The sequence below is a fragment of the Mobula birostris genome, chromosome 31 (genome assembly GCF_030028105.1).
Source record: "Mobula birostris isolate sMobBir1 chromosome 31, sMobBir1.hap1, whole genome shotgun sequence".
Lineage (NCBI taxonomy): Eukaryota > Metazoa > Chordata > Chondrichthyes > Myliobatiformes > Myliobatidae > Mobula > Mobula birostris.
The window spans coordinates 21,384,604-21,409,152 of NC_092400.1; the positions used below are offsets into that span (position 1 = coordinate 21,384,604).

A 24,549-nucleotide genomic window follows, 5' to 3' on the forward strand; every position below is an offset into this window, starting at 1 on the left:
CAATATCAACATTCCCTCAAAACTAATCAATAAGCTCCAAGACCTTGGCCTCGATACCTCCTTGTGCAATTCGATTCTCGATTTCCTCACTTGCAGTCGCCGGTCAGTTTAGATTGGCAACACCTTATCACCAACCTCCATCAGCACAGGTGCATCATAAGGCTGTGTGCTTAGCCTCCTGCTCTGCTCGTGCTACACTTTTGACTGTGTGGCTAAGCACAGCTCTAATGCCATATTCAAGTTTGCTGATGACTCCACTGTCACAGGCCAAATCAAATGTGATGATGAATCAGCATATAGGAGTGAGACTGAAAACCTGGCGGAGTTGTGTCATAACAACAACCTCTTACTCTATGTCAGGAAGACCAAGGAGTTGATTATAGACTTCAGGAGAGGTTCATGAGCCAGTCCTCATCAGAGAATCAGAAGTGGAGAGGGTCAACAACTTTAAATTCCGAAGTGTTATTATTTTGGAGGTCCCGTCCTGGGCCCTCTAAGTGCAATTACGAAGAAACCAAGGCAGCACCTCTGCTTCCTTAGGAGTTTGCAGAGGTTTGGCAAGACTAACTTCTATAGATGAGTAGTGGAGAGTGTACTGACTGGCTGTATCACAGCCTGGTATGGAAACACCACTACCGATGAATGGAAAATCCTACAAAAAGCAGTGGATGTGACCTAGTCCATCACGTGTGAAGCCCTCCCAACCTTTGAGATTGAGAACATCTACTTGATACGCTGTCATAGGAAGGCAGCATAGATCATCAGGGACCCCCAACAACCAGGACATGTTCTCTTCTCGCTGCTGACATCGAACCTCAGGACTCGCACCACCAGGTTCAAGAACAATTACTACCCCTCAACCAAAATGCTCTTGAACCAACGTGGATAACGTCACTCAATTTCACTTCCCTCATCATTGAAACGTTCCCACAACCAAAGGACTCACTTTCAAGGATTCTTAACCACATGTTCTCGATATTTATTACTAATCAATTATTTCTTCTTTTTGTATTTGCACAGTTTGTTACTCTGACTGAATGCCCTAGTTAGGTAGTCTTTTATGAATTCTGTTATATTTATGATTATATAGATTTATTGAGTATGCCCACAAGAAAATGAATCTCAGAGCTGTAAATGGTGACATATATGTATTTCGATAATAAAATTTACTTTGAACCTGATTGGTCGGTATTTCAAGCAAACAATTACGCCAGCATACAATATTTATAAAATTTACTTCCCAGTATTATCACAGAGACTCTCCTGAAACAGATCAGTATCTCATTAAACTGCAATCTCCCCTAACAAAAAAGGGCAGGAATGCCTCCCAACTCAAATGATAAAAAATTTCACACTTTAGCAGTGTGGTAAGGAACCAAACTCACAGACAAATGGATGTCAGAAACTGACCAGTTAGATGAACATCAAACCGCTCTGCTACTCTAGTCACCTTCCCACTCTCAGTTCCTGCACTAAATGCAGGTTGGTGCTTAAACACAGGAACAATTTAATTGTTCCTCCAATAAAAATTTTAGAGAAATCCTATTTCTCAAATGATTAATTGCAGCTTTTTAAAAAACTGCTACTATGGTTAAGCTGATAAAGAGTAAAGAAAATAGACCCTGACTATCAGAAATCGTCTACATTTAAATACTCACTTTTCAGATCTTATTACTTACTAAAAAAGTACGGCAATTGCATGAAACTGCTTATTTCACTGCCACAAAAAGTGGACTATACCACTCTCAAACAAACAGAAATCACAGTATTTTTAGTAGATGGAAGCAAAAAAAAAATTTTAAAATAGCACTACTATTTATAATTGAGATTGCAATGCCCTACCATTTACAGAATTTCAAATTAAGTATTCTCTTAAAATAATTAATAGATGTTAGCAATACAAAATGGTTTGTTACAAGTTTGACGCAAAAGTGAATTTCACAAGAATTTAGTTTACCGCTACAGTAAATAAACTACTATAAATAAACACTGCAATACCATTCAAATATCTGATTATCACTGACTGTGCAAATTCTGCAATGCAATCAGGCTATTACTAGAAACATTGAACACCGCAGCTTAAAAATGCCACAGTTTGTAATCATGAATGGGAAATATTAAATACATTATATGATAAAATAGCTTATTTTACATGTTGTAAAAACACAAAGTTGATTTCATGCTTACCTTAGGGCTATAAGTTTTAAACACTCCTTCATACATTCCACCATTTTTCACTTTTAGTTCACATTTTGCACCCTGTAAATGCAAACAGTAAATCTGGTATTAACTTAGAAACACAAATAAAATAGCCCCTTAACCAATGTTAGTCTTGATACATTACAATACCATAGTCAAATCTCTGCAGTTCAGTACTAATTTCAAAACTGCATTTGAAATGTCCTTGGCAATTCTGAATTTGCAGTTTTGTGCAACTTGATTATGTCACATTTCTGAAATAAAATTAAGGACCCACCCCAGCATCATTGTTAACTGTACTATTTTGACAAGCTGGTTACCAATCAGATGTGTCAGCATTAGCAATCTGAAGCAACACCACATATTCAATCTGGGTAGACTCCAACCTGATTGCATGAAAATCAATTTCTTAACTTCCAGTAATTTCTTCCCCTTCCCTCTTTTGCCATTCCCCATTCAGAATCCCCCCTCACTCCTCTTTTGCTCACTTACACATCTCATCTCTCTGGGACCCCTTTCTCCTTCCTTTTATTCCATGGTCCACTGTCCTCCCCTGTTACATTCCTCCTTCTTCAGTCCCTTAACTCTTCCACCTGTCACCTGCCAGACTCATACTTCATCCCCCTTCCCCCTTACCTAGTCTCACTATCACCTGCCAGCTTGTGTTCCTTCTCCTTCCCTCACACTTGTTCTGGCTTCTGCCCCCTTCCTTTCCTGCCCATGAAGGGACTCACCCAGAAAAAACTATTTCTCTCCATAGGTGCTGCCTGAATTGCTGAGTTCCTTCAGCATTATGTGTGTTGCTCATGATTTCCAGCATCTGCAGAATCTTTTGTGTTTGTGTTTTTTTTAAAAAACAGGTTTTCCTGAATCAAATCTCATTTGGGCCAAATGTTGCCCCAACTAGACTCCTTACTTCAGTTAGAGGTAGTTAAATGACGAGAGAATCTGACATTAGCATGGAAGTGTGAGTAACAAAGTAGATTTAAGAATTAAGCCAAGAAATTGGACAGCATCTGTGTGTAGAAATTGCATCACGTTAAGAATGTGGGTATCCAATCAAGTCAAATTATTCAAATTTAATCTTGGATCACTGACACATAGCAGGCCACTAAAAGCAAACGAATAAGATAAAGGGGTATTACAGTGGTGTAGCTACTGGAACAGTCACTGCCCAGCTCCTACGACTTGATTCAAATCAGATCTCCAGCCCTGTCAGTATGGAGAATGCACCTTCTCCCTGACAGAGCACATTTCCCTTGGTCAGGGGTGGTGAACACATAGTGCATGCAAACATTTTGTTGCTACATGGCAAGCAGTACTACCCTGCAATTCTTTAAACCATATTCATAATAAAAAGATACATCATTATTATCTGGGTCTGTCATCTATAACAATGATCTGGATAATAATGCAGTTAACTGGATCAGCAAATTTGCAGAAGACACCAAGATTGGAGGTGTAGTAGACAGCAAGGAAGGCTATCAGAGCTTGCAGTGGGATCTGGACCAGATGGAAAAATGGGCTGAGAAATGGCAGATGGAATTTAATGCAGACCCAGTGCGAGGTGTTGCACTTCGGTAGGACCTACCAGGGTAGATCTCACACAGTGATCAGTAATGCACTGAAGAGTGCAGTAGAACAAAGGGATCTGGGAATACAGGTCCATTACGCATTGAATGTGGTGGCACAGATAGATAGGCTCAAAGAAAGCCTGTGACACACTGGCCTTCATAAATCAATGTATTGAGTACAGGAGACGGGATGTTATGTTGAAGCTGTACAAGACATCGGTGAGGCCTAATTTGGAGCATTGTGTGCAAATTTAGTCACCCACCTACAGGAAGGATGCAAATAAGGTAGAGAAAATTTACAATGTTGCTAAAACTGAAGGAACTGAATTATAAATGAAAGATTGAATAGGTTAGGACTTTATTCCTTCTTTGGAACGTAGAATTTTGAGGGGAGATTTGATAGAAATATACAAGATTATGAGGGGTATAGATAGGGTAAATGCAAGCAGGTTTTTTCCACTGATGTTAGCTGGGGCTACAATTAGAGGTCAGGAGTTAACGATGAAAGATGAAAAGTTTAAGGGGAACATGAGGGGAATCTTCTTCACTTAGAGGGCTGTGAGTGTGTGCAGCAAGCTGTCATCACAAGTGGTGCGTGCGAGCTCGATTTCAACGTTTAAGAAAGTCCAGATAGGTACATGGATGGTATGGGTATGGAGGAGTGTAGAGGGCTATGGTCCGGGTGCAGGTCAATGCGACTAGGCACCTTAAATGGTCTGTGCTGCATTTTGCTATGATTCTCTGATCTTTACTGCCAAATGAAGCAGTAAATGATTTTTAGAACCCAAGAACCGTGAGATGTTATTACAAGAAACGTCTCACACCAGCACAGTGCCAATTGGACGGCTGTAACAACACATGATGTTGGATGATATGTCATAGACTTGGTTTACACATCAGCATTTGAATAGTGAATGTTGGGCCAGATGGCATTAGCTTCGCTCTGTTTATATATTTTCTTCTGTTGTTTGAGTGAACACTGGACATTCAGTGATAGTAATGGTAAATACTGTGTATAGTTTAGCACCTCTGTGAATATTTATTTTTTTCTCTAATAAGGTACCTTATTTTATTAGAAAAATTACGTTAAGTTTAAAACTTAAGTTTTAAGTTTAACTATGTTAAACTTATTTTTAAATTAAGTTTACCCTTATCGGCTTTTGCACAATATCAGATACAGCAGCAAAGAAACAAAAAGGATCAAATAATGAGGCAAAGCAGAAGAGAAGATTCGCGGAGTGAAGAATCTGGCAAGATGAAAAGGGGCAATAAAGCATAATGTATCTTATGTTCTGAAGCACCAGACTTCCTCCGTAATGTGGCATTATGAAACCGTTCATTAAAGGATTTGCAAAAAGAAAAAGAAAAAAAAAATTCCCCCCAAAAATTGCAGTCAAATATTTTTGTAGACATTCTTTTCAGGTAGTTTCAACTTAGGTGCTGCTAGCTTGAGGCAACACCGCACAATATCATTCTGGAAAAGAGTGGTACCACCAGTTCCAAGTCAACACAATGGGTATGTGGTGCCACTGTATGGCAAATCAATTTCAGGACAACAAATATTCATGGGAATAATGAAAGGGAAGCTCATTATTTGTTCAATTTGAACTTATAAAACATGGAGAAACAGAAGACACAAATTTTGATACTGTTTGAAACAGAATTCATTTGAGTATTTGAGGAGAGCCAATGAAAACAGTTCCAGAACGATTTTCAATTGTAAACCTCCAACTGAGGATTTCAGAATCAGACATGAAAGCAAAGCAGCCCCTTCTTCGTTGAATACTCTTATTATTCAAAGCAACTAATTTCAAGATACTGTAATCATTCTCATGAGTAATGTAGTTTGAGTTATGTCAATAAAGAAACTTATGCTCTGGTGCAAGATCCTAAAGAATGTTAGATCATTCATGTCAGTTTGAGAACATGTATTCACTTTCAAAATAATACTAAGTCTTAAGGTTAAATTATGAAAATAATTTCCATAAACATGCTCTGCATGCGTTGAGAGGATTAACTAAAATGTTATTTCTTTTGTTCAAGAAATCAAGAACAAGGTGACATAAAATAAGACCAAGGCCGTTCAGGAATGAAGATAGGAAGCTCATTTTCCACACAAAGAAAGAATACTTCTGTGTAGCGCCACCCCCCACCAAAAAAAATTTGTGCCTGCCAGGACAATTGAAGTTTTCAAATCTGAGGTCCACAGACTTTCTCATCAAGCAAGGGTACCAAGAGAAAGTATTAGTAAAGGCAAAGAAAAATTGGTTGCAAATGAGTCACGTTCTAACTAAGTGGCAAATGGAACCCTAATGCATAATGCTCCTCATAAAGCATCAACGGAAAAAATCATCTTTATGGTGATGCAACCAAAATGCAATTTCTTGCCAAACGCAGAATTCCAAAAAAATTCTAGATGTAATTTGTGAATACTAAACTAGAAAGTTGGTTTCCTAGCATTCATGGCAAATTTTGTTTCATGTGTAGATCTGCTCTCAGGAAAAGATCACATCATTTAAAGCAGAAAGGTCACGCTTGATATTGAAGCTGTTTCGTCACTGTCACTCCTCTCATTCTTTCATCTGAAATGCTGACCTGACAATGATAATGAAAAGGATGCGCAAATTTCTACAGTTTACGTAATTTTAATCTTATCACAATCTCTTTTAATGGAGGTAAGTATTCTTATTTCTAAAGTAAGCAATGACAGTGAAAAAGGTGGCAAATATTATCCACAATTGTATTATGAAAATATTAGATAATTTGAGACCAGCAGACTCTTGGCTACAAATATTTTTTTTCTTTATTTGCCCCTCAAGTACTGTAACAGAATCTGAAGCAATTACTTTCAGTCTCCCCACAAATACCTCCTACTACTAAACCCAAGTGCAGCCACAATATAGCCCATTTTTCAACCCCATATGTGTGTATCCAAAACACATACGAATAAAAACTAAGAACTCCAGACCAAGCATTGTGTTTTGCTAATTGCAGCAGTAAGGGTATTCTTTTCAAACTTAAGCACCCAATAATGCTGACTTATGTGGAGGATGAGAAAGTCAAGATCTCTGTTCACAGAAGGCTTAATATTAAGGTCTTTGTCGTTATTCTTGTAATTTGGGTCATATACAGTTAAAAGATCCTAACCAAGGTGCATGGAGGGGGGGCAGAATTCAAACAGTATCATTTAAGCTTAATTGAGGGTAGCAATGTAGTTATTCACTTTATAGTAGCAAATTATGAACCAACATGAATCAGGAAAAGGTCAATTTTAAACAGGTAACCCTTCAACAAAATAAAAACTGTTTCTGTATTGTATATTTAGCATTCACCATCTTCCATGATTACAAAAGCTGTTAGAATTAAAACTACCCCTAAGCTTGCTTTTTGCAATAAACTTCAAAACTAAAACTAAAAAACACTTTAGAATTAAACAGATTAAAAATAATTTAAATGTTATACTTACTACAACTGATGTAAGAATATGAACCATACGCATGTTTGCGTATATTCCATCGTACTGAATCTGAGAAAGGAAACATATTTAAGACATTCACTTTTTTGAAAACATTAATAATTTAAGTACACATGCTCAACCAAATTAAGTACAGTAATCACTGAATCATACCTTCCTGACATTTTGTTTAATAACATAGAACCCTTATATAGATTGGCAAGTTCAAAAGACAGCAATAATTATTACTAGTAAATATAGGTTACAATTATAAATTTGTACTCACACTAACAATAAATATTAAATTTGTTTGTGTGTAATCTTTTTGGAACAGAATAATCTTCAAATTTTAACAGCTCTTCACAAATTCCTTCAATTCCCTTCAATGTAGCCTATGGTATCTGAACTATAAGCCAGGGGTTTCCAACCTGGAGTCCACAGACACCTTGGTTAATGGTAGGGACTTATGGGATAAAAAAGACGCTTTTCTCATTCCGATTGTCAGAACATAAACCCAAAAGCAGGCAGTACACTTTTCCAAAAACATGCTCAGAAACAACAGATTCTTGTCCAGGCTTGTTACCATACAATACAAATATTTGTAGAATGCTTAAGTTCTCCTTTGGACAAAATACATAAGGCTCTTTTTTATGCATTAAAATAAGAACTGTATACAGATCTTGATTCAAATTAATCAAAAGTTTAAATTTCCAAATTTATAATTGCTGGAGTTTTACAAACACAAGTACAGTGGACTCTGGTTAATTGGACAATTTTGGACCTGTACATTTTGACCCAATTAAATGGCTGTCATAATTAGCTGAAGTTTCATGGAAACAGTTAACGGTACAGTCAGCCCTCCATATCCACGGGGGATTGGTTCCGGGAACCCCCACGGATACCAAAATTCGCCGATGCTCAAGTCCCTTATATAAAAGCCTAAGAGAGCTTGTAACGGTGTTATGAAAAGCGAAAATAGCATTCAGCGTTTGTTTTGCAGCAAGCCGTTATAGAGGCAGCGTGCACCCCGAGCAGCAAGAGTGCTTTATCTCGATTTATTTTGTGTATCTGTTAGCAAGGTGTTTCCTAAGGTATCAGAAAAGCCTAACAGAGCTCGTAACGGTGTACGCTTAGCGTAAAACTGGATGTAATTAAGCGTTTTGCTAGTGATGAACAAAATAAAGACATTGTGCGTGAGTTGAACTTGCTTGCGTCCACCATTCGTACTACTTACATGCAGAGAGAAAGAATCTTGAAAGCTGCTGATGTTACTATTGGTTCTGCTAGTAGCATATCATTCCTGCTTTTACTATATAGCGGACAAAGAATTGGTTGGCAGACAGGAAGCAAAGAGTGGGAATAAACGGGACCTTTTCAGAATGGCAGGCAGTGACTAGGGGGGTAACGCAAGGCTCAGTGCTAGGACCCCAAGTTGTTTACAATATATATTAACGATTTAGACGAGGGAATTAAATGCAGCATCTCCAAGTTTGTGGATGACACAAAGCTAGGCGGCAGTGTTAGCTGTGAGGAGGATGCTAAGAGGATGCGGGGTGACTTGGACAGGTTAAGTGAGTGGGCAAATTCATGGCAGATGCAATTTAATGTGGATAAATGTGAGGTTACCCACTTTGCTGGCAAGAACAGGAAAACAGATTATTATCTGAATAGTGGCCGATTAGCAACGAGACCTGGGTGTCATTGTACACCTGTCATTGAAAGTGGGCATGCAGGTACAGCAGGCGGTGAAAAAGGCAAATAGTATGCTGGTATTCATAGCAAGAAGATTCGAGTACAGGAGCAGGGGGTACCACTGCAGTTGTACAAGGCCTTGGTGAGACCACACCTGGATTATTGTGTGCAGTTTTGGTCCCCTAATCTGAGGAAAGACATTCTTGCCATAGAGGGGGTACAAAGAAGGTTCACCAGATTGATTCCTGGAATGGCAGGACTTTCATATGATGAAAGACTGGATCGACTAGGCTTATACTCTCTGGAATTTAGAAGATTGAGGGGGGATCTGATTGAAACGTATAAAATTCTAAAGGGATTGGACAGGCTAGATGTAGGAAGATTGTTCCCGATGTTGGGGAAGTCCAGAACGAGGGGGTCACAGTTTGAGGATAAAGGGGAAGCCTTTTAGGACCGAGATGAGGAAAAACTACTTCACACAGAGAGTGGTGAATCTGTGGAATTCTCTGCCACAGGAAACAGTTGAGGCCAGTTCATTGGCTATATTTAAGAGGGAGTCAGATAAGGCCCTTGTGGCTAAAGGGATCAGGGGGTATGGAGAGAAGATAGGTATAGGGTTCTGAGTTGGATGATCAGCCATGATCATACTGAATGGTGTTGCAGGCTCAAGGGGCCGATGGCCTACTCCTGCACCTATTTTCTATGTTTCTGTATGTTAGTGTTATTTTAGGTTTTATGTGTTATTTGGTATGATTTGGTAGGTTATTTTTTGGGTTCGGCTTATGAAAGGTTTCATAGGAACGCTCTACTTTCGGACAGCGGGGGATACTTGTTCAGTATTTTCGATCTGCAGTTGGATGAATCTGCGGATACGGAGGGCCGACTGTATAAAGAAGACAAACTATTGTTTAACAGAAGTAACAAATTACGTATTTAAATGAAAAAAAGAAATTTGAACACTATTAATACTACAATACTATAAAACTGTGTATCCGTTCCTATTAGTTATCAATGGAGAAACTCACTCAGTGCAGTCTGTTGCCTTCTTTTGATTAACTGTACATGAACAAAATTAGCACAGACACCTAGTGCAATTATGGACTGCCTTCAACCAATGCTACAACGAGTGCATCCTTGAATCTTCATTTTCACTGTAACCTTAAGATGTCAGCGGAAATGAGGTTGTCGCACTGGGCTAATGTGCGCTTTTAAAAAAAGGTTTTTGACTCCCAATACCGACAATCTTGCTGGGAAACGTACAGTCTCTGTTAAATAAAACTGAAGATCTCAGAGCTAGCGTGCTGTATTAGTGGGACATTTAGACCACTTGCATATTTTGTTTCACCAAACCTTGGTTAACCCCTTCCATTCCAGACGCAGCAATTCAGACTGATGGGTTCACAATGCACCACCAAGACAAGACTACCGAATCCTTTAAAGCTAAAGGGGCAGGTGGGTTTGTTTCATGATCAATTCCTCATGGTGTACAAACATGGCAATGCTGGCCCAGTCCTGTTTGCCAGATCTAGAACACCTCACAATCAAGTTCCATTCATTTTATCTGCCATGGGAGATTTCAGTGATCACTTTGGTAGTGGTGTACATGCTACCACAGGCTGATGTCAAACAGGCTCTAGACGATCTGAGCGACGTGATCATTAGGCATGAAACAGCACATCCTGATGCCTTCCCTATTATTCTGGGGGATTTTAACCAAGCCAGCTTGGAAAAATCCGTAAATAATTATTATCAACAAATCACTTGTCGCACCAGGAGAACCAACACACTGGACCACTGATGGACCACCATCAAGAGCACTTATCATGCTAATCCACGCCCACAGTTTGGAAAGTCTGATCACCTGGATGTGCTTCTACTCCTTGAGTATAGGCAGAGACTGAAGACCGCAGCATCAGTAGTGAGGACAAGAAGGCATGGAAAAAGGAAGCACAAGAGCGCTTACAGGACTGCTTTCAATCAGTGAACTGGACTATATTCAGAGATTCATCTTTGAGCCTGAATGAATACACCACAGATGTCACCGACTTCATTAAAACCTGTGCAGATGCACGTGTGCCTAGAAGGACATACCGCACATACTCAAATCAAGAGCTGTGGATGAACCAGGAAGTTTTTAGTTTGCTGAGGGCTAGATCTCTGGCATTTAAGTATGGTGACCCAGGTCCGTACAAGAAAACCAAGCACATCTTGTGGAGGGCTTTTTCAAGAGCTAAGAAACAATTCCCAGCAAGGTTGGAAGGAACATCAGATGCACATCAACTCTGGCAGGGTTTTCCAGGTATTACTTCTTGCAAAGCAAAACCCAACGTTATGAATGGCAGTGATGCTTCACTACCAGATGAGCTCAATGTCTTTTATGTCCACTTTGAAAGGGAGAATAAAACTACATCTACGAGGATTCCTGCAGCAGCTGGTGACACTGTGATCAGTCTCAAAAGCCAACTTCAAGCTGTTTTTCAGGAAGGTGAGCCCTCACAAGACAGCAGGCCCCAATGGAGTACCTGGTAAGGCTCTGAAAACTTGTGCCAACCAACTGGCGGGAGTGTTCAAAAATATTTTCAAGTTCTCACTGCTACAATCAGAAGATCCCACCTGCTTCAAAAACAATTATACCAGTGCCCAAGAACAGCAGTCTGAGCTGCCTTAACGACTATCACTCCACGGCAGGGCATCTCAACCGGAGTTCCATAGGGGCTCCACGAGAGATCATGATTTTAAAAAAATTTAAAAATCAGTTTTTGAACTTTTGCACAACGCCTGATGCTAACACCTGCAGTGGTGGGCAGTGACTGAACAGCCCCATTAGCAGTTTTGTTAGAGGTCTCTCAGCACAGTATGGCAGTGTGCAGTAGGACAGTATTTATTTCGATGAGTCCATTCTCAGTTTTTGTCGCCAGATAGGGGAGGCCATGACATTGGTGCGCGCTGTATTGCATGGAGGGGAGGACAGATGATTGGTGAGCACTGTATTACACGGAGAGGACGACAGAGGGCTGTTGAGGAGCGTGGTGTGTTTTCTGAGCATTGGATCGACTTGCCCAACTTGGGCTGTGACGTCAGCCTCTCCCTCCCAAATTACCTCCCCCAACTTCCCCTTGCTTGCCACTGATTGACCTATGGAAGCAAACAAACTATTGGTGTAGTAGAAAATTAGAGGGAAATTTTCATTCTAAAGACGGTCCAGTGTGGCGAATTTTGAAGAGAAAGTGTGAGATAGAATAAGAGGATTCTTGGCCTAGGCCTACAGACAATTCTGATAAGGTCATGGCTGAAGAATTACAATCTTCTCAGTAATCTCACTGCACTAATGCAACAATGGACACAAACAAGTCCATTTTTTTTACAAAACTGCACAAGTTTATTTATACGACAAATAGACAAAGTACAAATGTCAAGTTTTACAAGACAGTGAACAATTTCAAATTATTACCATCTATAAAACAGTCAATTCCCTGGGGGCGGGGGGGGGGGATCCGCTGCTCCCAGAAAGCCCCACTCTATCCATTGTGATCGCATGCTCCCTCTCCAAGATCAGGCAGGCACGAACATAACCTCAGAAGAGGGGCAGGCTCCTGGGAGAACCCCCGACTTTCAACCTTCTAGACCTGTGAATGGGCATCTTGGCCAGGCCCAGGAGCAAGCCCACCAGTAGATCCTCCTTGCAAACCACCCCCCTCCGTACTGGGTGTCCGTAGACAAGAAGCGCGGGACTGAAGTGCAACCAGAACCTGAGCAACGTCCTCTTCAGATACTCAAACAAGGGCTGCAACCTCTCACACTTCATGTAAGCATGGCACACTGACTCCTCATGGCCACAGAATGGACAGGGTGCCAGTGAATCTGCTTAAAAACCTATTGCAGGGTACTACCCTATGCAACACCTTCCACCCAGGTCCCCAAAGTACAGGGGAAGGACCACTGCATAAAGAGATTTTCACTGGGGACTCCTTCATTGCCAGCTGGTAAGACAGATTGCCAAGGAGAGTCTGGTCTGCAGATGAAGGCAAGGAAGTGAAAGGTGTACAAGAGCAGTCCGTACAAGAAACACTTTGAAGCGCCACAGAAGGGCATGGTGGGCATCCCCATAAGACAGCTCACATTTTGTGGGAACCCCTCCTCTTCCCTAAGACCCCTCGACCCTCACCATGATGGAACAGGGGTGGGGGACATAGTCCCCCACGCAGCTGGAGCACCGTTCCCCACTGGTACAGGAGTACCCTATCTGGATGAGACTAGACCCCATATTCTCAACAGCTCTTGGTAGAAGCGAGGCAGCTCCCTCAAAGCAGCACGGCTGATGCTATCCGCTGGAACCCACATGTCCTCCTGAAGGCAGTACCCCTGGCAGAGAAAGTGTGTCGCCAGCACCTGCCATCTCGGAGGGTGGTCATTGTACAGGCATCTCTGCAGGGTCCTGAAGCGGACAGCCGCCCGTTGAGTGCGCACACACACCATGATTGACTGCCCTCTGTGATTGGAAGACTCAGGACCGCAGCAGAGACACAATTCCTCCTGTTAGTCAAGAAGATGATTCTGGAAAGGTGTAATAATAACAAGGTTGTCGTGGTGGGAGATTTTAATTTCCCGAATATCGATCGGTATGTCCCTAGAGCGAGGGGTTTAGATGGGATGGAGTTTGTTAGGTGTGTTCAGAAAGGTTTCTTGACACAATATGTAGATAAGCCTACAAGAGGAGAGGTTGTATTTGATCTGGTACTGGGAAATGAACCTAGTCAGGTGTCAGGTCTCTCAGTGGGACAGCATTTTAGAGATAGTGATCACAATGCTATCTGCTTTATCATAGCATTGGAGGGATAGGAACAGACAAATTAGGAAAGTGTTTAATTGGGGTAAGGGGAAATATGAGGCTATCAGGCAAGAACTTGGAAGCATAAATTGGGAACAGATGTACTCAGGGGCATGTACGGAAGAAACGTGGCAAATGTTTAGGGGATATTGGCGTGGAGTTCTGCATAGGTACAGGATGGTAGGGTACAGAAATTGTGGTGTACAAAGGCTGTTGTAAATTTAGTCAAGAAGAAAAGCTCATGAAAGGTTCAAAAAACTAGGTAATGATAGAAATCTAGATGATTATAAGGCTAGTAGGAAGGAGCTTAAAAATGAAAGTAGGAGAGCCAGAAGGGGCCATGAGAAGGCCTTGGCAGAAAGGATTAAGGAAAACCCCAAGGCATCCTACAAGTATGTGAAGAGCAAGAGGATAAGATGTGAGAGAAGAGGACCAATCAAGTGTGACAGTGGAAAAGTTTGTATGGAACTGGAGGAGACAGCAGAGGTACTTAATGAGTATTTTGCTTCAGTATTCACTACGGAAAAGGATCTTGGTGATTGTAAGGATGACCTACAGAGGACTGAAAAGTTTGAACATGTAGATATTAAGAAAGAGGATGTGCTGGAGCTTTTGGAAAGTATCAAGTTGGATAAGTCACCAGGACCGGATGAAATGTACCCAAGGCTACTGTGGGAGGTAAGGGAGGAGAATTCTGAGCCTCTGGCGATGATCCTTGCATCATCAATGGGGACGGGTGAGGGTTGCAGATCTTGTCCCATTATTCAAGAAAGGGAGTAGATAGCCCAGGAAATTAAGACCAGCGAGTCTTACTTCAGTGGTTGGTAAGTTGATGGAAAAGATCCTGAGAGGCAGGATTTATGAACATTTGGAGAGACATAATATGATTAGGAATAGTCAGCATGGCTTTGTCAAAGGCAGGTCGTGTCTTACGAGCCTGATTGAAATTTTTGAGGATGTGACTAAATACATTGATGGAAGTAGAGCAGTAGATATAGTGTATATGGATTTCAGCAGGGCATTTGATAAGGTACCCCATATGCAAGGCTTATTGAGAAAGTAAGGAGGCATGGGATCCAAGGGGGCATTGCTTTGTGGATCCAGAACTGGCTTGCCCACAGAAGGCAAAGAGTGGTTGTAGACAGGTCATATTCTGCATGGAGGTCAGTGACCAGTGGTGTGCCTCAGGGATCTGTTCTGGGACCCCTACTCTTCGTGATTTTTATAAATGACCTGGATGAGAAAGTGGAGGGATGGGTTAGTAAATTTGCTGATGACACAAAGGTTGGGGGTGTTGTGGATAGTGTGGAAAGCTGTCAGAAGTTATAGCGGGACATTGGTAGAATGCAAAACTGGGCTGAGAAGTGGCAAATGGAGTTCAACCCAGATAAGTGTGAAGTGGTTCATTTTGGTAGGTCAAATATGATGGCAGAATATAGTATTAATGGTAAGACTCTTGGCAGTGTGAAGGATCAAGGGATCTTGGAGTCTGAGTCCATAGGATACTCAAAGCTGCTGTGCTGGTTGACTCTGTCGTTAAGGCATAAGGCATATAGATCATTGGCTTTCTTCAATTGTGGGATTAAGTTTAGGAGCTGAGGGGTAATATTGCAGCTATATAAGACCCTGCTCAGACCCCACTTGGAGTACTGCGCTCAGTTCTGGCCACCTCACCGCAGGAAGGATGTGGAAACCATAGAAATGGTACAGAGAAGATTTACAAGGATGTTGCCTGGATTGGCGAGCATGCCTTATGAGAATAGGTTGAGTGAACTCGGCCTTTTCTCCTTGGAGTGACAGAGGATGAGAGGTGACCTGATAGAGGTGTACAAGATAATGAGAGGCATTGATTGCGTGGACAGTCAGAGGCTTCTTCCCAGGGCTGAAATGGCTAGCATGAAAAGGCACAGTTTTAAGGTGCTTGGAAGTAGGTATAGAGGAGATGTCAGAGGTAAGTTTTTTTTATACGCGGAGAGTGGTGAGTGCGTGGAATGGGCTGCTGGTGACGGTGGTGGAGGCGGATACAATAGGGTCTTTTAAGAGACTCTCCTGGATAGGTAAATAGAGCTTAGAAAAATAGAGGGCTATGGGTAACTCTAGGTAATTTCTAAGGTAAGGACATGTTCGGCACAGCTTTGTGGGTCGATGGGCCTGTATTGTGCTGTAGGTTTTTTATGTTTCTAAGAAGTCCACCAGCCTCTTCCGAGTCCTGGAGACAAAAGCAGTGAGCAGGTCTAAATTAATGAGCCAATACCATATCTTTACAATGAAAGCTACTTATCAATGGGTTTTACATGGACTGGTGATCCAAATTGTCCTATTTAATTGTGCCTAGTCCGTGGCAAACAACTTACAAATGTAGCAATGGCTCCAGTAAAGCTGAACAGACAGTTAACTACAAAGCACAGCTATATGACACCTAAAGTACTGATTATTTTAAAAAAACTATTGGAATCTCAAAACAAACAGATTAAAGCTTTTGAAAATAAAGTCACAGTAAAAAAAAGCAAGAAGCAAGTTATTTAGTAGCTTTAAAAAAATCTCTGTGAAAACCTGGACAAAGAGCACACCAATCTCCTGCTACATACAGATATACAGCGGCTTAGCATAGGAAGAATTCTCAGCAGGGTGTTTGAGCTGAAAGGTGAATTGCAGGAATACTTTCAAGAAAATAGCGCGTCAGATTTTGCTAAGTGCCTTGAAGATGAAGAATAGCTGCAGTAACCAGCCTACTTAACAGAGATATTTTATCATATGAACCAGTTGAACAAGTCTCTGAAAGGCCGTGGAGAAAACGTTTTGATTTCAAGTGACAAGATACTTGGATTTAAAAGGAAACCGAATCTTTGGAAAAATCATGCTGTAAAAGGAAATCTTGAAATGTTTCCACTGCTTGGGCTTGAGAGTGAGGAAGGAGATCAGAAAGCCTTGAGTCCTATTGGAAACCCACCTGGTAGAACTGCAAAACAAAACTGAACAATATTTTTCCTCCCTTTCAACACAAGTGCATGAGTGGGTGAGTGACCCTTTCTCTGAATCTTCTGCTCAGCCTGAGAACTTGACTTTGAGAGAAGATCAAGAACTTTGTGAGCTGCACTCTGATCTTGCACTCAAGGTGAGATTTACTGACTTGCACCTGGACAAGTTCTGGATTTCTGTGAAAGAAGTATCCTAGCATTCATTGGAAAGCAACGGACTTTTTGCTGCAGCTTTCAACTTCTTACATGTGTGAACAAGCTTTTTTTTGTTTAACAAGCATCAAGAGCAAGGTCAGAAATCATCTCATTTCAGTTGAAGGTGAAATCCGTGTGTGCTTATCTCAAGTTAAATGTAAGCGAAGCTTAACTATGATTTTTATCAAGAAAGGTTGGCTAAAAATTCATTCTCTACTCAAAAGAGCATTGACAATTATTTTGGATTATTCTATCTACAACTTACTGATCAATGCTAACATAGTGTGAGCTCTAGATATAATAATTTTTATGCAAGGGTTCCCTAAGCCCTGAAAATAATTTAAAGGGTTCCTCCAGGGCAACAAGGTTGGGAAAGGCTGCTCTATGGTGATGAAATGCTTTCAGAGGTTTGTCATGGCTAGAATCAACTCCTGCCTCAGTAAGGACCTGGACCCATTGCAATTTCTCTATCGTCACAATAGGTCTATGACGGACGCGATCTCATTAGCTCTCCAAGCTGCCTTGTATCGCCTGGACAATATAAATACCCATGTCAGGTGCTATTTATTGACTATAGCTCAGCGTTTAACCCATCATTCCTACAGTCCTAATCAAAAAGATACAGAACCTGTGCCTCTGTACCTCCTTCTGCAACTGGATCCTTGACTTCCTAACTGGAAGACCACAATCACTGCAGATTAATAACAGCATCTCCACTTTGCTGACAATCAACACTGGCACACCTCGGAGATATGTGCGTAGCCCAATGCACTACTCTCTCTACACCCATGACTGTAAGGTTAGGCACAGCTCAAATGCCATTCATAAATTTGCTGATAATAAAACCATTGTGGCAGAATCACAAATGGTGATGAGAAGGCATACAGGAGCAAGATGTACCAGCTAGTTGAGTGGTGTTGCAGTAACAACCTTGGACTCAACGTCAGTAAGCTGAAAGAGCTTATTCTGGACTTTAGGAAGGGTAAGACGAAGGAACACACACCAATCCTTGCCGAGGAAGCAATTTCAAGTTACTGGGTCAATATCTCTGAGGACCTAACCTGGTCCCAGCACAATGATGCAGCTACTAAGAAGGCAAGACATCAGCTATATTTCATTAGGAGTTTGAAGAGATTTGGTATGTCACCAAAAACACCCAAAAGTTTCTACAGATGTACTGTGGAGAGCATTCTGACTCGCTGCATCACGGTCTGGTATTGGGGCGGGGAGGGGGGGGTTACTGCACAGAATCAAAGTAAGCTGCAGAGAGTGGTAAAATTAATCAGCTCCATCATGGGTACTAGGCTCCAGACTATCCAAGACATTTTCAAGGAGCAGTGCTTCAAAAAGCCAGTGTCCTTCATTAAGGACCTCCACTACCCAGGACATGCCCTCTTCTCATTACTACCAACAGGAAGGAAGAAGACACACACTCGGTGATTCAGTACCAGCTTCTTCCCCTTTGCCATCAAATTCTGAATGGACAATGAAACCATGAACACTACCTCACTACTTTTTTGTACGGATACTTGGATAGATGGAACAGACAGAAAGAGATGCGCATACTTAGTGTAATTCAGTTTTTTCCCTAAATTATTATGTATTGCACTGTACCGCTGCCACAAAGTTAACAAATTTCATGACAGATGCCAGTGATATTAAACCTGGTTCTGATTCTGACTCATTCAAGGTGATTGTCGATACTTTCAAAATTTCTTAGTTCATAACTTGCTGAAGTAGTGAATTAGTTTCACTTTCACTCCTGACCATTTCCGGCATCTCCAAGCCTGAATGCTTGAAACCACATTGAGCAAAACAGCTCTGAATTGTCTTATTGCTCATTTCTCACTAACTTATCTTGTGACAAAAATCATTGCTTTTTCAACACAAACGCGTGCAACTGAAGCTATTTAAAAATTGTTCACGCAAAACAATGTACTGTAGTGTCTAATGGCTACACAAGTGAACATGAATGACGCTAGTTAGAAACTGTTCGGCAATAGTCTCCTGTCCCAACTAAGTGAAAGAATGCCCCAAATAAACAAAGGGAATCAAAGTTCAAAATAGAGTGCATGATGTCACCATATAGCCCTGAGATTCTTTTTCTGCGGGCCTACTTAGCAAATAGTAAATCCTGACTGTTTTCCCACTGCACTGATTAACCAACGTCCAAATTAACAGGAATCCACTATATATAAGAAAACTATTAGGCCATTGAGCTCAATCAACCATATAGCTTCAATAATTGCTTTAGAAAGCTATTGAGAGCTGGCAATTTTTTTTTGTATTTCAGTGTAGCTTTTACCACAAAAACAGTACAGGATATTGCAACATCCAACAAATTGTCAAATATGACTCAATGGATCAAAATAATACTGGTTATCCAATCCAGTGAATTTAATTAGTAGCAAGAGTACAGAGGCAAGCAAGTGATGGTGGAAAAAGCTTATTTTTTTCTGTCCCGCAGTTATTAACTCTAAACCCTTATCTCTACCTGTTTAATAGCTGATGTAGCCTGAGACATGATTACATCTGATGAATTCTTTGTAATATCTTGGTTACGTAGTTTGGCGTGTACATTGAAATTGACAGCATTGATGCCCCTCCCACACTTTTTCACTGCTATATCAACTGGTGTTGCTTCCTGCACTCATGCCACCAACTTCCTGAAGTTCATGTGGACCATTTCTGCATCTCCTTTCCTGGATCTCTCTCCCCCCATCTGAAAAGGCATTTTATTTATTAATCTCTGCTACAAATTTCTGGATTCCCTTGACCACATCTATTCCCTTCCTGGCTACTGTAAGGGTGTCATCCTTTTTTCTCTCAGCTTTTCTACCTCTGCTGCATCTACTCTCAAGATGAGGCTCTCCCCTCTAGGACTTCTGAAGTCCTCCTTCAGCAAATACAGCTGCCTTCCTGCTGTAGTTGATGGTCCTTTGCATGCATTCTCCAGCTTCTCAATTTCCCACGCATTTGCTCTCACTACCTTTTATCCACAGAGAGAATTGGGATATAACTTTTCTGGTCTTCAGCTTACAGAAATTCGTACTTCGCCACTTCCACCAACACCAACAAGATTCCACAACCAGCCACATCTTCCTCTACCTCTCCCTTTCTACAGGGACCACTCTCTCCATGACTCAGTGGACCACTCATCCCTCCCTCACTCCCCTCCTGTTCCCTGGCACTTTCCCCTGCATCTGGAGGAGGCACTGTATTATCCTTTCACCTCCTCCCTCATCACCATCTAGGGACCTAAGCAGCCTCACTTGTGTGCCTACGTTATCCTGGCAAAAACAAGCATAGTTTACGTAACCGTCCTACAGAGCACTTTCACTCTGTCTGCAACAGCCATCTTGTGCTTTAAGTTGCATGTCATTTCAACTCCCCATGGTTTTCCATACTGCCCTGTATGTCCTTGGCCATCTCCACTGCCACGTTGGGGCAATATGAACTAGAATAGTGTCAAATATTCAACCCAAGTAGCTTACAACCCAATAGCATGAGCATCTTAGGTAGCACACTCTCCCAATGTTCTTTTCCCATTCCTATCAGTCTACCCAGAGACTCTATTCCTTTTTCCACCTTTTCCATCCCTCCCCCCCCCCCCCCATCAACTTCATCACCACGTTCCATCTGCCTATCTGATGGAGAAACTCACTGGGTAAACACCACGCAGAAAGGACAGAAATGTCAAAGGTTTGGGCCAAAACCTTGCATCATGTCCTGATACAGCTTCAACATGAAACGGTTACAATTTTGTCCCTCCTACAGATGTTGCTTGACCTGCTGAGTTTCTCCAGCAGATTTTTTGTTACTGCAGATTCCAGCATGTGCCATCTTGTGTGCCTCCATTGTTCTTCCATGCTTTGCCTTTCTTATCCCCTCTCCTGTCTGGGTCCATCTGACTATCATCCTTCCCCTTAACTGGTTCTACCTATCATCTACTAGTTTCTATCTTATCGCTCCCTCTTACCTCTATAGGCCATCTCCTCTCTGCTCTGTCTTGATAGCCAGAAGATCAACCATCTCTTTGCCTCCACAGATACTGTTTAACCCAATGAGTTCTTCTAGCAGGTTATATTTGGTGTAAGATTCCAGCATCTGCAATCTCTTGTTCCTCCATACAAAACAAATTACTCTGACAGCATTATCAACACAGCTGGTGAAAATAAAACTTTCAATGGTAGGTATCAAAAATAAAAATATTAGAAACAATCAGGTCACACAGCATGTGTAGAAAGAGAAACAGAGTTAACCTTTCAGAATGTCAGAATAAAGGTCTTCACCCTGAAACAATAACTCTGTTTCAATAACTGTTTTACTTTCCCTAGGTGTTGCCTCACCAGTTGAGTGTTGTCTGTATTTTCCACCTTTACTGCATTGTGCCAAGTCCAAGAAGTAAGGACGATCCACTTTAGACGACATACACAGCTCCCTACGATTTCCTCCCTCAGATAGACTACAGCATTGTAAAAACAATTATTTGGCACAGACGCGAAAATCTAGCCCCTAGTGGAGGTTTCAACCCCTTCAATAATACGATCAACCTTTTCCCCTCTTAATTTGTATATTTGGGCATCAACCCATTTTTATAATTGTCTCCCCTCGTGCTCTTCCCCCAATAAGCTCCCAATTTTGTAATGCAACTCAAAGTATCTGAGTTATTATTCTGCATTCTGTGTGGTCAATTTTCTAACACAGAACAAACTAAACCTTCCCCAGCAAGCCCATCTTCCACATTCTCACAACTTAGGGGCTTTTCTCTAAAATGCCACAAAAACAAATTATTCCAATCTGTATAAGTATCTCCAGCTCAGTCATTAAGCTGAATTTGGGAGTTGGATCCACTCTGTCACACAGGACTGAGGGAGGAGCTGGATGGAATCAGAGCCATACAGCACATAAAAAGGCCCTACAGCCTATTCATGTCCCTGTTGACCAAGACATATATTCAAGTTAATCCCATACAGCACTGTACCAAAATCTCAGGAACCAATGTACATTAGGATGCCTTAGACTTTTGTACAGTACTTAATATTCATTAAAATAGGAAGGTGGTTGGAAACAGAAATAAGAGTACTTAAGCTTTGTATTAGCCTAGTGGTAATTGAGAGCTATTTGGTAACTGTTAAGACAATTTACAGTCTGTCCTCAACCCCCGCTATTATCTATACCCTCATTATTGGCTAGATTCTACTCTACTCCAGTTTGCAGATTCTATCTCAAATAACAATAAGTCAAGAGTACAGGAAATTGATAGAGAGCCTAGTGACAGTGTCATAACAACCTTGTCCTCAATGTCAACAAAACAAAAGAGATGGTCATTGACTTCAAGAAAGGGAGGGTTATGGACTGCAGTTCATAAGCTCCTATTTATATTAACAGTGCCAAAGTCAAGAGGGTGAAGATCTTCAAGTTCTTTGGAATGAATGCTACCAAGAGCCTTTCCCTGTTCAATCTCATTGATTCTACAGCCCAGAAGACTCATCAGTGCCTTTTCTTCCACAGGAGGCTAAAACATTTTGGCATGTTCCCTTTGAGCCTCATCATAGAAAACACCTAATTCGGATACATCACAGCTTGGTATGGCAAATGTTTTGCCCATGACCACAAGAAACCACAGGTGTGATTGACACAGCTCAGTACATCATAGCAACCAGTCTGCCCTCCAAAGGTTATTATAGCCTTGGTTAAGACCCACCCACCCATCATAGGTAGGAGCTACAGAAGCCTGAAAGCACCGCTGTTACAGGACTACTGTGGACAGTTCTCTCTTACTCTTGATCTCAATCTTCCTCATTATAACCTTGCATCTTATTATCTTCCTCCACTGCACGTTCTCTGTAACTATAACACTTTATTCTGCCATTCTATTCTTGTTATACCTTGTACTACTCAATGCACTGATGTAAAGAATTTATTTATACGTACCGGTGACTCAGCACGTGACAATAATATCAATTTACCAATCAGGAGTGAAGTCAAAATTAAGAAGGGAAAGAGGAACTATAAAATTATCAATGAACATTAAACAAAATATTTTAAAGACATATTATATAGACAACCCCTGCAATTCTGTCATTCAGGTAACGGAAATTTGCCCTTACTAAATTCACAGATCACCAGCAAAAATCTGAGATAAGAAGAAAATAAAATTTGTGACTATGAAATTTATGTTAAAAAGGTAAATAAACAAACAAAATGCATTTTAACTAAGATTTCTTGAAGCATGTGCCAAAGATGTGACTCCAAATTACAAAAAAGAGACTTGGCAATTTTGTAGGAACGCAATCTCTCTTCTCTTCTCTCCCCGCACCCCCCCCCCCGCTCCCCATAACGTGGGGATTACCTGCACCTAGCTTCAGGTTTTAACCAGGAGATTAAACAGTGGTCATGACATCAGATGCTCAGATGCAAAACAAACATGTTTTTAATAGAGAAGAATAGGGATATATTAAATAAACTAATGAAGCAATAAAAACTTAAATCCAAATAGACTGCAACATAAAGGAATGCAGGAAAGAGATAAATAGAGGCATTACTACACAGTCATTTGTTAGAAAAAAAACTATAATATCAGATAGTTAACACAACCTCATGTGTAAGACAACAGTTAGGAAAATGTAAAGGCAGTCACAGACTAATAGCACCAATAAAAATCCATTAATCTGACAAGATCAGGGGTTTGGTGGTGCCCTGCTTTAAGGATTCCAAACTATTGGATATTATGTTTTACATTATTAAAATCACTTTTTTGATTATACATTTTGGTACAGGTCAACCTTCACTAATCCGACTACCTGTAATCCGGTTCCTTCGATAATCCGACACTGATTATGCTTAATGTGATCCTTCTGTAATTTGGCATTTTGACTAATCCGGCACTCCTCAGGTCCCAATCATGCCGGATGGGTGAAGGTTAGCCATTGCTTAATGTGATCCTTCTGTAATTCAGCATTTTCACTAATCCGGCACTCCTCAGGTCCCAATCATGCCAGATTAGTGAAGGTCAACATATATAACTTTTCCACTGAACAGAGCAAATTTCACAGCAGCATGGGCACCGGGGTTCCAGTGAATTTAAAGTGAGTACAGAAGCAGTGAACCAGATGCCAATTCATTAGGATATGCAAACAACCAAATAGTATTTTACATGTTAGTGCATTAAAAAGTAGTGAAATCTTCATTAAAAGATCAGCAGGAAAAATTCCCAGTTTGCTTGAAGATGTAAAATTGAAATAAAAAGCTGTTTCACAACTTGCACTAATAATTGGAACCAAGAACATAATTTCCAAATTTGAAGATGACAGAAATTTAAGGAGATAAGCAATATAGGGGAGAACAGCAACAAATTATTAAACCTACAATAATTGCAACAATATACCTATAAATCAGATAAATACATAGGTTACTTATTATTTGGAAGGTGCAAATATAGATGAGGAACAAAGATATCTTGGAGTACTAACACAACAGTGAATAAACAGTGCATTATAACTATGCAAACCAAGGACAAGAGTTTATTTCTAGAGTGACAGAATTGTAAAGTAGGGGAGTCATGCAAATTCAATATCGAACTTGCTGTTATATTATGAAAATGATAAAGTAGTAACTGAGGGAACA

The 24,549-nt window shown here is 40.8% G+C and overlaps 1 protein-coding gene across 4 annotated transcripts in view; it reads right to left on the reverse strand.

Moving 5' to 3' along the window:
- The window catches only part of atxn2 (ataxin 2), a 137,756-nt gene that overhangs the window by 85,042 nt on the left and 28,165 nt on the right, over positions 1–24,549 (reverse strand). For all 4 annotated transcript variants that reach the window (XM_072248016.1, XM_072248018.1, XM_072248019.1 and 1 more), the window contains 2 exons: positions 7,240–7,299; positions 2,188–2,259 (listed from right to left, as the gene is read on the reverse strand). In XM_072248016.1, coding sequence (XP_072104117.1) covers positions 2,188–2,259; positions 7,240–7,299 — 132 coding nt within the window. The remainder of the gene's footprint in view (positions 1–2,187; positions 2,260–7,239; positions 7,300–24,549) is intronic.